The 16344-nt window shown below is 36.4% G+C and overlaps 1 protein-coding gene and 1 non-coding gene across 2 annotated transcripts; both read right to left on the bottom strand.

Annotated features, from left to right (window-relative positions):
• Positions 1-4839: 4839 nt before the first annotated feature.
• On the bottom strand, positions 4840-6028 carry LOC127078721 (probable 6-phosphogluconolactonase 4, chloroplastic; the record flags this gene model as incomplete). Its single annotated transcript, XM_051019154.1, has 3 exons — positions 4840-5340; positions 5428-5563; positions 5679-6028. Coding segments are annotated over 3 exons (987 nt in total), but the record flags the coding sequence as incomplete, so codon positions are not given.
• An 8530-nt stretch (positions 6029-14558) lies between these two features.
• On the bottom strand, positions 14559-14665 carry LOC127089374 (small nucleolar RNA R71). The gene has a single exon (XR_007790982.1). It is a non-coding gene; the product is annotated as a small nucleolar RNA R71 (small nucleolar RNA).
• Between the last annotated feature and the right edge of the window lie 1679 nt (positions 14666-16344).

A 16344-nucleotide genomic window follows, 5' to 3' on the forward strand; every position in this document is an offset into this window, starting at 1 on the left:
ACTATGATAACTCAAACCTATGGCTAATGTTTATGAAAAGGTTTTAACAAAGGTGGCCATTGGAACCACAAAAACAACTTGAGTGAGTTGTATTTACAAGTTAAAAGTATTCACAAAATGAAGTCAAAGTCGACTTAAGATTCAATTCAAAATAAGTATTAATGAAAAGAGTTTGAAAAATCAAAGGCATAATGCCTAGGTTTCTAGTTTTGAAAACAATGTCAATGTTTGCACAAAATGAGTTTGGCTTGGGTTAGAGTGGAGAGAAGAAGAGAAGGGCTAGTCCTAAACATGCAAAGATGAGAGAAGAGAATAAAACCCTTGGAGTTCCTTTCTTGAGATCATAAAGATGATCCAAGATGCTCCTTTCCTTTGGACTTAGCAATTAACTCAAGCAATCAAACAAATATTCAATCAAGCTCCTAGGATCTTCGAATTGGACTTGTCTCTCTCTTAAGTTGGATGGTCATGACAATGGTCCTTCTAACTAGCTCAAGTTTGGGATCCCTATCACACAAGAACAAACAATCAAAAAGTTCACAATGCAATAAGAAATGGACAAAGAGAGAGTTTAGATTATGGGTCCTTTCAAGTTATCTTCAAGATTAAGCATTCTAAAGGCATGAGGCCTAGTTGCTCTTCATCAAATTTAGCATTCTAAAGGCATGAGGCCTAGTTTCTCTTGAACTCCATTAAGCATAGGTGAAGTCCTAATTCTAAGTCCTTTCTCCTTTTTGCATTGGGTTCACACAAACAATGACAAAACAAGCACAATGCAATAGTATATTTACACAATAATATTCTCAAGTGAGCAAAAGGCAAATGGCATAAACATAAACATGACCTCAAATGAGCAAAGGGAAAAGACAATATGAATAAGTGAGCAAGAAATTAAATTGCATTAAAGTAAATTGCAAGAATTAAATGCTTGAATTAAAAGTTAGTAATTAGTAGTTAGTGTTAGTGTGCCATAAGGTAATTTAGCGCTATGTTAAGCAATCGTAAGTGGACTAATGTAGTAGTCACACCTATCTGAGGCCGGTCAATAAAACTATAGGAAAATAAACACAAGTTAGAGACCATGACTAGTAAGCCAAGCTCCTACAACTTGCCATGCCAAAAGAAAAGAAGAATGACCTTGTATGGATTTCAGGTTTTTTGCTTGACCAAGAAGCAACCTATCTTGGACACAAAGCAATTCACTTGATCTTTGATCAAGATGAATTTGATTTGGATCAAAGAAGGTTAAGCCCCTCATATGTCAAGGCTAACCAACAATCATTAACTCATTAGTCAAAAGAAAAAGATGAAGAAAGGAGATAAAGATAGAATATACAAAATGGAAATTCAAATGACATAACCAAAACACATTGATCAAACATGAATGGAATCAACATCAATGAATGGTACACAGAAGTGAAATGAAGATTAGAAGTCAAGAAAGGTCACACATATTTTTGGTATTTTTTTTGAATTAAAATAATACATAAAATAAAATGGACAAATCATGGTCAAACATCAAATCCAATTCAAATCAACTTGGATAAGTCCAATTGGATCATCATAAGTCTAACATGGTCAAACTAGGTTTGACAAATTTTTTTCAACATTTTTTGAAAACAAAAACTATTTTAAAACAATTAAAAATGAAGAAAAATAACACAAATAGACTAAAATCTCAAATAAATCTCAAATCAATTAAGAAATTGATGAGAAGATTTTTCATAGACTTATCATCATCCATATGTATTAAGAAAATATTTTTGGCATTTTTGAATATCAAAAAGTATTTTAAATGAATTAAAACTATTAAAAATAAAATAATTCACAAAAAATATTAAATGGAATCACAAAAATAATTAAAAATCATATTATGAAACTAGAATTTAAGAGAAAAAATTTGCAATTGGTCCCATATTTTTGTGATTCCAAATAAAAGAGTTATGAATTTTTGAAAATAAATGGAAAAAAAGAAAAATAAAATAAAAATAAAAAATATGAAAAAACCACAACGCTCTGATCCAGTTTCATTAATTGACGTGGATAATCTAAAGGCCATAAAGCGCACGCTCATTGTGTTCCCCAGTCAAACGCGAAGCAAACACAATTAAATAAAGTCAAACATAACAAATGCTGAGATTAGATCATAGCAGTTGGATCCAATGGACATGAGGCCATCCACGTGGGGACGGTGGTGGAAACCACCATCTTCTCCGGTGAGCTCACTAAATTCGGCCACCAGTTGCAGGTTTTGCAACCTCAACCAAATAAAACGATCTTTGTACCAAATTAAACTTGGGGTGATGTACATCACCCCTGTAACTGAACACACTGAAATTCACCGTATTTTCGACTCCGATTTCGCATGCATTTTAGTTGTTTTAGTATTATTTTGTTATATTATTACTATGTTTCCCTTTTTTTTCCAGGTTTTCAGTCTAATCGGAGCCCCGATCGAGAAAAGGAGTGAAAACGAGCTAAAAACCCTAAAATTTAGCATTTTACACTTGTGGCTCCCACTGTGGCTGGCGCCATGGGTCCAGCCATGACGTGTCACAACTCAACTTCCCTTAACTGCCATGTTCCCCACTACCTCCACTTGGGCGCCACACTTTGCTCTTGTGGTGGGCGCCATGGGGTTGTGGCGGGCGCCACAAGAAGAAAAGTTTTCCCTCCCAATTTCAAACTGAAGGGCATCCTTGTCTTTTCCATTATTTTACTTGCCTATAAATAGAGACTCGAATTCATTTGTTTAATCATCCAAACTTAGAGCAGATGCAAACTTAGAGCAAACTTAGTTTCACTTAGGCATATATTCAGTATTTTAACAGTGGTAATCACTTCGCATTGAGGTGTTACTACAATTTTGTAATCAAGTCTGTGATCGAGTCTATAATCGAGTTTGGAACACTTTGGAAGGAAGTTAATCCTGCCGCCATTTTCATTTCCGCTTCGCATTTTATTCAACCCTCCGATTGGAGAAGGTTTTTATTGCTTGCCTTTATCTATTTTATTTTCCCGCACTGTCATTACTTTATTTATTTCTCGCACTCGCTTTACTTTATTTATTTCTCGCACTCGCTTTACTTTATTTATTTCTTTCACTCGCTTTACTTTTATTTATTTCTCGCACTCGCACTACTTTTATTTACTTTCCTCACTCGCACTATTTTTATTTACTTTCCGCACTCGCACTACTTTTATTTACTTTCTGCACTCGCACTACTTTTATTTAAATTAAAATGCACCTTTACTTTACCATGTCTAACTAAACCTATAAGGTTAGAATGTAAGGATCGTAATTGAACCGATAATCCGTACAATTGTTCGTAGAAATACTTAAGGGATATTTTGACTTTCAACTTAAGTTTTCCCGTACTTAAATTCTGTTGGGTAAGATCGAAAGCCGTCCAACGTCCTTTTAAACTTAATTGTTTTTAACTATTTCAAAAACAGCGAAAGCGCTTTGTTTAGTTCATTAGGAGTTTTTAACTTAAGAAGAAAAGTGATTTTAAAACTATTTTCAGACGCGTTTATAAGTTTAGAGTCTGGTTCGTGAGAACCTCTTTTGGTTAAGAAATCCAGGTTAAAATACTTTTCAACTTAGTCAAGATACTATAGTTCTTAAAATTAGGTTTACTACTCTAACGCAATGCGCGCCTTTTTATAAGTGACAATAAGAGGGTTTGATTAGGGAGTACAACTCGGTTCTGAATACGCGAAAGCGACAGTTCCTATTAAATTGGTTCTTTTCAAAGTAGGAAACACTGCCCATAAGTAGTTCTATTAGCAAGTACTTGGATTATTAATTGATTATGTGAATTACATTTGAGCCTGTCTTTATCAATTGAACTTATTCAACACTTTACTTTTCATTGCACACTCTAAAAACCCCTTTTTTGATTACCTTAGATAAACACCATAACAATAGATAACGATAGATTGACACTTGGTCTCTGTGGATTCGACAATCTTTTATATTACTTTGACGCGTTCGTATACTTGCGAAAAGCATGCATCAAGTTTTTGGCGCCGTTGTTGGGAACCAATTTCGTCAAATTTCGTACCTTGTTGTTATATCGTTTAAACTTAGGTTATTACCCGCCGGTCAATGCGAAGAAGTCGCAGCACCGGAAGCTTAGTATACCCTCTGGCGGAACCTGAACGTTACGCTCGCGCACGTTTATTCTTCCATAGAATTAGGAGAACTATGGCCGAAGATCAAAACCAAAGACCTCTTAAGGACTTCGCCCAACCATCCAATGAAGAACCTAGTTCTAGTATAGTAAACCCAACCATCCAAGCTAATAATCACTACGCCAAAAATGACTTTTAACAGCGCATCTTAGACAGCGCTTTTAAAAGAAAGCGCTGTCTAAGGTTAAAATTAAAATAAAACACGGAAAATGTTCCAAAAAAATAATGAAAGCGCTGTCTAAGGGGGGGTCTTAGACAGCGCTTTCTAAAAGCGCTGTCTAAGACCCCCCTTAGACAGCGCTTTTAGAAAGCGCTTTTAAATATAGACCTTAGTCAGCGCTTTTGATAAAGCGCTGTCTAAAGTCTTTAAATTAAAAAAAAAATTAAAACCAAAAGCGCTGTCTAAGGGGGGGTTTAGAAAGCGCTTTTGGAAAGCGCTGTCTAAGGCATACCTTAGAAAGCGCTTTCCACAAAAGCGCTGTCTAAGGTCTAATTAAAATAAAATTTCAGACTCCATTTCAATTTTCGTTCTCTGTTCTTTTGTTTTCCCTCCTGCGAACGTTGAAACCCTATCAGTTCCTCTTCTCTAGCTAAACCACAAAACGCCATAAATTCCTCTTGAAACCTAACCCTAAGCTCCAATCAAGCCAAACGTTGAATCGAAGGTTGCAGCGCAAGGAGATCCTTCGAAGTGGGGGTTTGCTCTTGCGAACGTTGAATCGAAGGTTGCAGCGCAAGGAGATCACTTGAATACGGTACGTTCTGCTCTAATGCTCTTCCTCTTCTTCCATCTTTTGAACTTGTTGTGAATTCTCTGGTAACCACCATTGTTACATTGGAAGAAGCATTGATCACTGGAAATGTGAAAGTGATTCTCTCTGGTGGTTGTTTTGGTGAGTCATTGAGGAAAGAAATCCATTTCTGATCCTCATTGAGAAGAGGATGACCCGGGAATAAAGATGCAACATGTCCATCCGGACCCATACCTAGAAGCATGAGATCAAATTTTGGTAACCCATTGGTTGATGTGGCTATCACATTGCTAGTAACCAAGCGTCTAAGGGTTGTCTCATAAACATCTGCTGCTCCATCAGGTGGTAGGGAATCATCAATAGAATAAACATTGAGAGGGGGAATTGGCACCTAACAGAAGAATGTGATTAGAATAAGAGACATCATTAAACTTAGCACCTATGATATTGTAATAAACAAAGCACATGAATTAACTACCTTGGAGAGAAATCCATCATTGGCAAGCTTATAATTACTTTCTAAGTTATCCTTTGGGACAACCCTCTCGTCAACCCAGAAAACATGCCATTTTGACCAATCTATGGTTTCAGCATATGGCGAATCAACCAATTTCCTGAAATCGAAACATACAATTTTTTTTGACAAAGCGCTTAATGTTCCTAAATTGCTCGATTTAATTTGCTTATATTCAAGATTAGAGAGACAAATTTTACATTGATAATACTCACCTAAGGTACTTGATCAAAGATCCACCAGACAAAGCAACCGTGAAAGCACCTCTTTCTTTGGTAAACTTGGTAGAAAGTTGAGCAACATCATAAGCCAAGGACACAGCAAGATGTTCCTTACTGAAAACCTCAACATTCTTATAACCCTTTTCCCACTTAAGTGATGCCTCTATTTTCCCCACACATCTATTGGGTGAAAACACTTTATTATTCTTCCTTAGAGGATGATAAACAATTTTGTTCCCAACTTGTGTTGGTAAAATTGATGTCCTTAGTGATAGTGGATTTGGTTTTTGTGCACAAAATAAACTACTTTGGAGAGTGCATGAATTAGACAAATGTAGATTGAAATTAAGAAGTTAGTTAGAAATGAAACTATTAGTTGTAAATTCAAATTGAAATGTAAATGTTAATGAATCACTTATGAATAACAGCGAACACGAATACACTTCCATTTTTCGGTTTCAATCATTGAACGTGTTTGAAGAATCGTACGTGTCTCGACATTTGGGTGTTGACTTCGTTTTTCGTTTCTACTATTCTTCATTTCTTGCGATATGTTCTTCAATATTTCTTCATTTCTTCGTTTCTACTGTATAATCTTGTTGAGAATGTTGAGAATGTTTATAATCTTGTTGAGAATGTTTATAATCTTGCGGTAGTTTACTAATGTTGAGAATGTGCATAATCTTGTTGACTGAGTTTAGTGTATTATTCTTGTTGAAGTTGTTTTGCTTCATAAAAACTGAGTTTAGAAGTTGACAATAGAAAAATGTTGATGTTTGTAAGGAAAACAATAAGGTACATTGTTGTTGTTATGTTTGATTAGAAAACTGAGTTTGTAAAAACTGAGTTCATAAGGTACATTGTTATAGAAAAATTAACATGTTATAGGTATAGTTATAGGTATATTGTAATAGAAAAAGTTTGATTCTTGTAATATAAAAAATGAAAGTGATGAGGTAATTAAAGTTGGTATATTGGCGTATCGGATACGTTATTGAAGTTTATATTAACATTGGTTATGTATAGGTTTTTGAAGTTTAAAATGAATTGAACTTTATAATTGTTAGGATATTCAAAGATACTACCTTAGTTATGTATTTTCGTCTGGATTAATTGTTTACTTTAATAAGTAGGAAAACCATGGATAAAACATGGATCTGTGCCGATCGAATGACCAAAGAGTACGAGAGTGGGGTTGCAGAATTCGTTAAGTATGCTGTTCAACACGCTGAAAACCCCAGACGAATGCATTGTCCTTGCTTGCGTTGTTGTTATATTGGTAAGGTTGACGCACATGGATTGAAATCGCATTTGCTGAGGCATGGAATTGATCAAAGTTATCAGTGTTGGATATTTCATGGTGAGAAAATTAACGAGAATGTTGAATCGAGTGGAAAAAGTAATACGACCTATGCTTCATACGACAAAGACACGGAAACATACGATTGTGATCGAGTTGAAGAGATTGTAGAAGCACTGGAAGAAGATCTTCATGATTGTCCTGAAATGTTTGAGAGGATGGTAAGCGATGCAGAGAAACCGTTGTACAAAGGTTGCACTAAATTCTCAAGACTTTCTGCGGTATTAAAGTTGTACAACTTAAAGGCGGGCAATGGATGGTCGGATAAAAGTTTCACAGAGTTGTTGGCCCTTATGAGAGAAATGCTACCGGATGATAATGTTCTTCCTAATCGAACCTATGAGGCAAAGAAAATGTTGTGCTCTATTGGCATGAGCTATGATAAGGTACATGCTTGTCCTAACGATTGCATTTTGTTTCGTAACGAATATGCAATGTTAACTGAGTGCCCTAAATGCGGTTTGTCTCGATATAAGAAAAGATTATCTCCCGCAAAAGTCTTATGGTATTTTCCGATAATTCCGAGATTTAGGCGCATGTTTCGTAGTGAAACCGATGCAAGACATCTTACTTGGCATGCAGATGAAAGAATTATTGATGGAAAGTATCGGCATCCGGCTGATTCACCACAGTGGTCGAAGATTGATAATGATTATCCTGAGTTTGGATCAGAAGCAAGAAACCTTCGATTGGAATTATCTACTGATGGAATGAACCCACATGGTCTTCAAAGTATCTCACATACCACATGGCCTGTGATTCTTATGATTTATAACCTACCTCCGTGGCTATGTATGAAGCGTAAGTACATGATGTTATCTATGTTAATCTCTGGGCCTAAACAACCAGGGAATGACATAGACATATACTTGACACCTCTGATCGAAGATTTAAAGATTTTGTGGGAGAACGGTGTGGAGGTTTATGATGGATATAGGAAAGAAAGTTTCAATTTGAGGGCGATGTTGTTTGGCACAATTAATGATTTTCCAGCATACGGGAATCTATCTGGGTATAGCATTAAAGGTCAACGTGCGTGTCCTGTTTGTGAAGACGGAACCGATACGATTCGATTGGAACTTTGCCAGAAGAATGTGTTTCTCGGTCATCGTAGATTCTTACATTCTAAACATCACTACCGTGGGTGGAGAAAAGCATTCAATGGAGACACCGAACATCGTAGAGCTCCACCCGCATTGTCAGGTGAACAAGTTTTTGAAAAGGTGAAAGATGTGCGTACTGAGTTTGGCAAGCCTTTTGCACATAAGATTGTGAAAGGTGGGTGGAAGAAAAGGTCGATATTTTTTGAATTGCCATATTGGAAGTCTTTGTACGTGAGACATTTTCTCGATGTTATGCATATTGAAAAAAACGTATTTGAAAGTGTTATCGGTACATTACTCAATATAAAAGGCAAGTCTAAGGATGGCCTTAAAGCAAGGGAGGACATGTTAAAAATGGGAATGAGAACTGAATTAGCACCCGTGAAGAAAGGAAGACGAACATATCTACCACCTACTGCTTTTACTTTATCTAGAAAGGAGAAAAAATTTTTGTGTAAGTCTCTGAGTGAAGTTAAGGTTCCAGAAGGATACTCATCTGATATCAGAAGACTTATTTCTATGAAAGACCTCAAGTTGAAGAATTTGAAGACACATGATTGCCATGTTATAATGGAACATTTTCTACCGATAGGTATACGTTCTATTTTGCCAGAAAAAGTAAGAAGTGCCATAACTAAATTGTGTTTTTTCTTTAGGTCAATTTGTAGTAAGGTGATCGATCCTGAGATCTTACCAACACTACAAAAAGAGATTGTAATTACCTTGTGTGAGCTTGAAATGTATTTTCCTCCGTCTTTTTTTGACATAATGGTTCATTTAGTTGTTCATCTTGTGAAAGAGACACAGTTGTGTGGACCAGCTTATATGAGATGGATGTACCCTGCTGAACGGTATATGAAAATATTAAAAGGGTACGTGAAATCCCGAAGTCGACCAGAGGGTTGTATTGTTGAACGATACATTGTTGAAGAAGCTGTTGAGTTTTGTACTGAATATTTGTCTAACGTTCAATCGATTGGACTCCCCAGAGCTCAGATTTTCGACAAAATGGAAGGTAAAAAATTAATTGGGAATAAAATTGTGACAATATCAAGGGATGAACGGGATCAAGTTCATTTGTATGTTCTGCACAATAATAATGAGGTTGAGCCATATGTTGAAATGCACAAGGATGTACTCCGAAGGTTAAATCCGAACAGAAATGAAAATTGGATAGTTGTAGAGCACAATCAAAGTTTCATACAATGGTTGAAGGATCATATTTATTTGAAGCGCTCTTCAGATCCTTCTTCGGTAACAGAAAGGTTGAGATGTTTGGCATATGGTCCAAGTTTGCATGTGTTTTCTCATAGCGCATATTCAATTAATGGATACACATTTTATACCAAAGAACAAGATGATAAGAGTACTATGCAAAATAGTGGTGTCACCGTGCTAGCTGAAGCAATGCATATATCAAGTATGAAGGACTTAAACCCCAAATATGCAAATTTATCATATTTTGGAGTTATTGAGCACATTTGGGTGTTTGATTACGAGAAGTTTCAGATTCCCATCTTTGGTTGCAAGTGGGTGAATAGTAGTGGCATATGAATGGATAAGTCTGGATTTTTGCAAGTTGATCTTACTAGGGTGGGGTACAAAGATGAACCTTTTATTCTAGCATCTCAAGCTAAACAAGTGTTCTATGTGAATGACCCGAAGAGTACAAAATGGTCTATAGTGCTTTTCTCTAACAAAGTGACTGATGATAGCGGTGTCGATCAATGTGATATTGATGTTGAGAATGAGTCATGCATTAGACGGAATGAGTTGAATAGAAATGATGAAGTTGAGGATCTTATACCGGATGAGTCATATATAAGAAACGATCATAATGAGGGAATTTGGATCAATTCATCCGTACGCATTGCTAAGAAACAAGTGATTAATATTCCAACAAAGAAAAGAAAGAGATGTTAGTGACTTAGGTTAATTATCCATGGTTTCTTTATTTTTTTTTTCAATTGTTTTGATTATAAGTTATATGTGATAATGCATGATTTCATTATATTTTTGTTTTCAATTGCTTTGATTATAAGTTATATCTGATAATGCATGATTTCTTTATTTTTTTGTTTTCAATTGCTTTGATTATAAGTTATATCTGATAATGCATGATTTCGTTATATTTTTGTTTTCAATTGCTTTGATTATAAGTTATATCTGATAATGCATGATTTCTTTATTTTTTTGTTTTCAATTGCTTTGATTATAAGTTATATTTGATATTTGATGGTTTCCTTGGTTTATTACAGGTTAGACATGGCTGATGACCAACATGAGGAAGTTAGTAAAAAAGTATCCGCGGAAGAAGAAATTCGAAGAGGCATCACAGTAATGAGAAGGGTGGTCCAAGGAAGATCTCGAGGCATCATACTAGATGTCTATTGGAACAACCAGGGACAGCTTATAGAACCTAATAGGCATACCTTAACTAGTTTTATCGGTGCACTAGTAAGGAATGAAATTCCCATTACATGTGATGATTGGAGAAACAAAGAGCTGAATGAGTCCAAAGAAAAAATTTGGAGTGAGATAAAGGTACAATCATTTGGCCCTTAATTATACGGTATCAATTATGTTTTTTCAATTACCGATACTAATTATCAATCTGTATGTTTTTCTTAGCGATGTTTTAACATCGAAGAAGAAAGAAGAGGTTTTTGTATGAAATTGGCCGGAAAGCTTCTAAGAGGGTTTCGGACATTTTTATCATCCAAGTTCCTTAAGGATGCGGATGGTAATTTTGTGGATGCGGAGCTTCCTAAAAAATATGAAAGTTTGATATCGGCTGAAGAATGGGAAGCTTTCAAATCCAAAAGACAAGACCCGGTTTTTCAAAGAATAAGTGCTACAAATCGGGAAAGAGCATCAAGTCCCGCATATCCGTACCGAAAAGGACGTGTCGGATATGGACGCTTAGAACAATCCATGGTAAGTATTTATAAATTGCGATAACAAATTTGTTCATCATATATTAGTTTTATCTGATCAAATTGTATGACTTAATGTGTAGCTGCAGAAGGAGGAAAGTTCAGAAACATCTCTTCCTGCACATGTTTTGTGGAAGGAAGCCCGTGTGGGCAAATCTGGAGTTCCTCAAGAAGAAGTTTTACACATATACCAGAAATGTGTAAGTATAACATTTTTTCATTAATTGAATAACATTTTTATACACAAATATTTGACAAGTATACGGTATTCATCTGATTTTTCAGGAGGAGCTATCTCAGTCTTTATCTCCCGATGATACTAAGGGCATACTTAGTCGGGCATTAGATGTCCCTGAGTATTATGGTCGGGTGAGGGGTAAGGGATTTGGAGTCACTCCGACCTCCCTGAGTATTAAAAAAGGAAAGGCTCCTAGTAATCGGGAGCTTCATGCAAGATTGGAAGCCATGCAAGCTGAGCTTGATGCATTGAGGAGAGAAAGAGAGGCTAGCGCATCAACAGTATACAGAGATGCTTCGGACAAAGACAGTATCAACTGTACCTTTCAGCCGAACATTCCAGAGGTAATTACATATAATTGTCTTAAATTGAACTATTTGCTTAAATTATGTATTTGACATATATACACATTAACGATTTCTTGTTATTATTGGTTTTAGGGAATTTCCCATTGTCAGCTGTATTTGTCGTCACCATACTATCGGATGGTTGGCAAGGGAAAAGTGCATAACGTTAGCGGAGTATTACTCCACACTAGAGAGCTCCCTGCTGGATGTTTGAAGGTATCAGTTGATATTGCAGTTGAGCCGAATGCAGCATTACCATATCCTAGCGATGATTCGGATGCAACAACGGTGCACGAAGCAGTAGGTTCGTTTGTTGCATGGCCGACAAACCTCATATGCGTAGGATATGAGGTATGCTTAAAACTTATGTTAACTTTAATGTGTATATTCAAAGTTTAAAATTTATGCTTAAAATTTTACTTACATATTTTCCTTGGTTATGTTAAATAGACTCCCACAAAATCCAAATCAAAAGATAATGCGATTCCACGGCATACCGAGTCCACGGTTTCAAGAAAAGAGGTAATATACAATTATATGACATATATTCATGGAAGTTGTTACATTCTTAATTTGATCTAACTATTTATATGACATGTAGCTTCAAGAAAATGAGGTTAGCAATGCCTCCGCACAACAAAAAAAGGAGGTTAGCAACGCCTCCGCACGGGTAAAAAGTTCTGGTGCTAAGAAGACCGTAGCTAGGAAAAAAACTACCACCAAGTATAGGTCGTGCCTCAGGACATTTCTAGAGATGACCGATATACCGACCGGAGGTGTTCGGACCCTACATATGGAGGTAGGGATTTTCGGCTTTGATTACGACCAAATGATTGGTAATGAAGACTTCATGCAAGTTTTTAGTCATGAAGAAATCGGCGTCACCGTTGTCAATACATATATTAGGTAAATCCGGTCTACTTTGTTTTATTAATTAAACAACTTATGTTAATGATGTTTACTTTATGTTAATTCGGTTTACTTTATGTTTCAAAAGAGGTGTTAATGATGTTTTTATATTAGGTTTTTGTATGACAAATTGATGCGCCCCAATGGTTTGGACGTGTCATTCGGATTCTTAGCACCCGCGACCGTCAACTTAGTTTTAATCTTAAGTAGACCGGATACAGGACGGAGTACGTTCTTCGGATCCTCATGGACAATAAAGATGCGGAGAAGTTGTTTTTTATACCGTTTAATACCGGGTTAGCATTTCATTCTAAATTCATCTATTATAATTATTTTCCAAGTTACCATCTAACATTTGCCTAATCATTACAGTGGACATTGGTTGTTGCTCGCAATCAATCCTATCCGAGAAATTGTGTATTATCTTGACTCGTTAGAAAATGATTGGACAACATACCCGGATATGAAGGTCCTAATTGACACGTAAGTGAGAATGTTCAAAATTTTTCTTAGTTTATGTGAATTGTTCTAATTGCTTCATTTTTATTTTATTAGCGTCCTACAAGCTTTTCGGGCCTAACGAGATATCCAAACCTCAAGGAGGGGCGCCAACTCCATTACATGGATTAAAGTGGCGGTATATTTTTAATTACCACATTTTTTATTATATTAGTGATGACACTTGATAAAACTTAGGATTTATAATCCATATTTTTTTTTCATATGTAGTGTCCTCAACAACGTAATCAAATAGATTGCGGGTATTTCATGTTGAGGTTTATGCGAGATACTCTTGCTTTGGGCCGATTAAAGATTCCCACCGATGTATGTATTTCTAACTTATGAGTTATTTTTATATTTACACATATCTCATATAATTAAATAGTTGGAATTAATTCAAAATATGTTATATTATTATGTAGTACTTTGAGGAATTCAAGTGTGCATTTTATACAAAGGATCAAGTGGACGAAATCAAAGAGGAGTGGTGTCAATTCATGATAGAGCTCAATATTTGTTCATAAATTTGTGTAATTAATGTGTACATTTGTAGTATATGTAATGACTTGTAAATGTGTACATAAATTTGTATATATTTTGATACATTTAAGGCAAAATTGGTTTGAATTGGTATATATATATATTTGTTAGCGAAAAATTGGTAGAAAAAAGGCCAAAATGGCATATATAAAATGTGATAATTGTCTGTCAAAATCTGGTTGAAAACAGGTAGAAATTCTGGTTTATAAACCTGGAAAAAATGTGGTTTAAAACAAAAGCTTCAAAAATTTTCATATACCTTAGACAGCGCTTTTGTAAAAAGCGCTGTCTAAGGGGGGGGGGCTTAGACAGCGCTTTTTGAAAAGCGCTGTCTAAGGTATACCTAAAAAAATTAAAATATGAGGGTCTTAGAAAGCGCTTTTGGCCAAAGCGCTGTCTAAGGGGGTGGGGCTTAGAGAGCGCTTTTCAAAAGCGCTGTCTAAGGTATACTTAAAAAATTTAAAATAAGAGGGTCTTATAAAGCGCTTTTGGCCAAAGCGCTGTCTAAGGGGGGGGGGGGGGGGGGGGCTTAGACAGCGCTTTTAAGATTTAAAAAAGCGCTGTCTAAACCTTTAGCAGCGGAGGTTTAGACAGCGCTTTAAAGCGCTGTCTAAGGCTAAAAAAAGCGCTGTCTAAGGTCTTGTTTGTTGTAGTGAATTTCGAACTTAAACCCTCCCTGTTGCAACTAGTGCAACAAAGACAATTCGCAGGTCTCGCTACTGAGAACCCAAACCAACATTTAAAATTCTATCTCGAATTAGCAGACACTTTTAAAACCAATGGAGCTTCTCCTGAGGCAATCCGTTTGAGATTATTCCCTTTTTCCCTCAGAGATAAAGCCCTATCATGGTTAGATTCCTTTCCACCCAATTCCATTACGACTTGGGATAACCTTATAAGAGTATTCCTTGCTAGATACTTTCCCCCAAGTAAGACCGCCGTTCTTCGAAACCATATAACTAAATTTACCTAGAACCAAGGAGAATCGATGTTCGAAGCTTGGGAGAGATATAAAGAGCTGTTAAGAGCATGCCCACATCATGGTTTAGAAAATTGGTTAATCATTCAAACCTTCTATAATGGACTTCACTATAACACTAAGATTACCATCGATGCTGCCGCAGGCGGTGCGCTGATGAACAAACCTTACCCTAAAGCTAGTACCCTCATCGAAGATATGACTCAAAACCATCAATCATGGGGAGTCGAACGAGCGACATTTGAGAAGAAGGAAGCCCAATGAGGAGTACATGAACTAAACTCTATAGACATGATGCAAGCTAAAATGGACGCATTAGCCCTCAAAGTCGAGCATATATGCATAAACCCGAATACTGCAGCCGCAGTTTCGTCGGATTGTGAGATATATGGAACCAAAGGACACCAATCTGCAGAATGCAGTCTATTAAATGAAAACCACTCTAAGCAAGTAAACTACACCCAACGGAACCCATATTCGAATACTTATAATCCTGGATGGAGGAATCACCCGAACTTCTCCTATAAGAACAATAACCCAATCCAAAATAATGCACCTCCGAGACAAATAGGTTTTCAAGCCCCAAGACCAAATCAACCTATGCAACCTGTGCCACCAAAACCGAGCCTTGAGAAAATTATGGAAATTTTTATCACTGCTCAAACCCAACAAAACAAAGAGTTCATGAACCAAAACATTCATGTTAACTAACTGATTACTCAGTTAGGAACCAAGGTTGACCAAATAGTTACTCACACCAAGATGCTTGAAACCCAGATCTCTCAGGTAGCTTTAAACCAAGCCCCCCAGACCACACCTGGAGGACAGTTCCCTGGAACCTCAACAGAATCCGCGAGGGCAAGCCAATGCCATTACCCTACAAAGTGGGAACGCTTATGATGAGCCACCAAACCCAAGATTGAGTGACCCCAAAACTTCTAAGGAATATACCGAACCCACGGACAAAGTAAAGGAACCAGAGGAATCTGAAAAACAGGAAGGTCAAGAAAAAGGAGAAAAACCTAGATACAAAACTTACGTACCCCCGCCATATAAACCACCTATACCATATCCACAAAGACTTAAACAAACCCAGATCAATAACCAGTATCAGAAATTTATTAAGATTATAGAAAAACTTCACGTAAAAATCCCTTTCACATAAGCCATCACCCAAATACCTTCTTATGCAAAGTTTCTCAAAGACATCCTTACCAACAAACGTAGACTCGACGATTTGAAACCCTTGGAATGCAATTCTATTTCCGATAATAAGTTAGCCAAAAAAGATAAAGATCCTGGAAATTTCTGCATTCCTTGTCTTTTGGGAAGTCATGTCATCGGAAAATCTTTTCTAGACTTAGGAGCTAGTGTGAGCTTAATGCCTTTAGCAGTTTGTGAGAGGTTAAACTTAGGATAATTACAGCCCACTAAGATGTGACTTCAGTTAGCCGATAGATCTGTTAAGTATCCGATACGCATTTTAGAAGATGTCCCTGTTAGGATAGGTCAGTTATTTATCCCTATTGATTTTGTTGTCATGGACATCAAAGAAGATAATGATATACCAATCCTTCTAGGTAGACCATTCTTATCAACTGCAGGAGCCATAATAGATGTCAAGAGAGGAAAGTTGACCTTTGAGGTAGGTGACGAGAAAATAGAATTTATACATTTGAAATTTCTTATGGCACCTGTGATGGGAGACGCATGTTATGCCATAGATATCATTGATGAATGCATTAGG

This window comes from Lathyrus oleraceus, chromosome 5 (genome assembly GCF_024323335.1).
Source record: "Lathyrus oleraceus cultivar Zhongwan6 chromosome 5, CAAS_Psat_ZW6_1.0, whole genome shotgun sequence".
NCBI classification, from domain to species: Eukaryota; Viridiplantae; Streptophyta; class Magnoliopsida; order Fabales; family Fabaceae; genus Lathyrus; species Lathyrus oleraceus.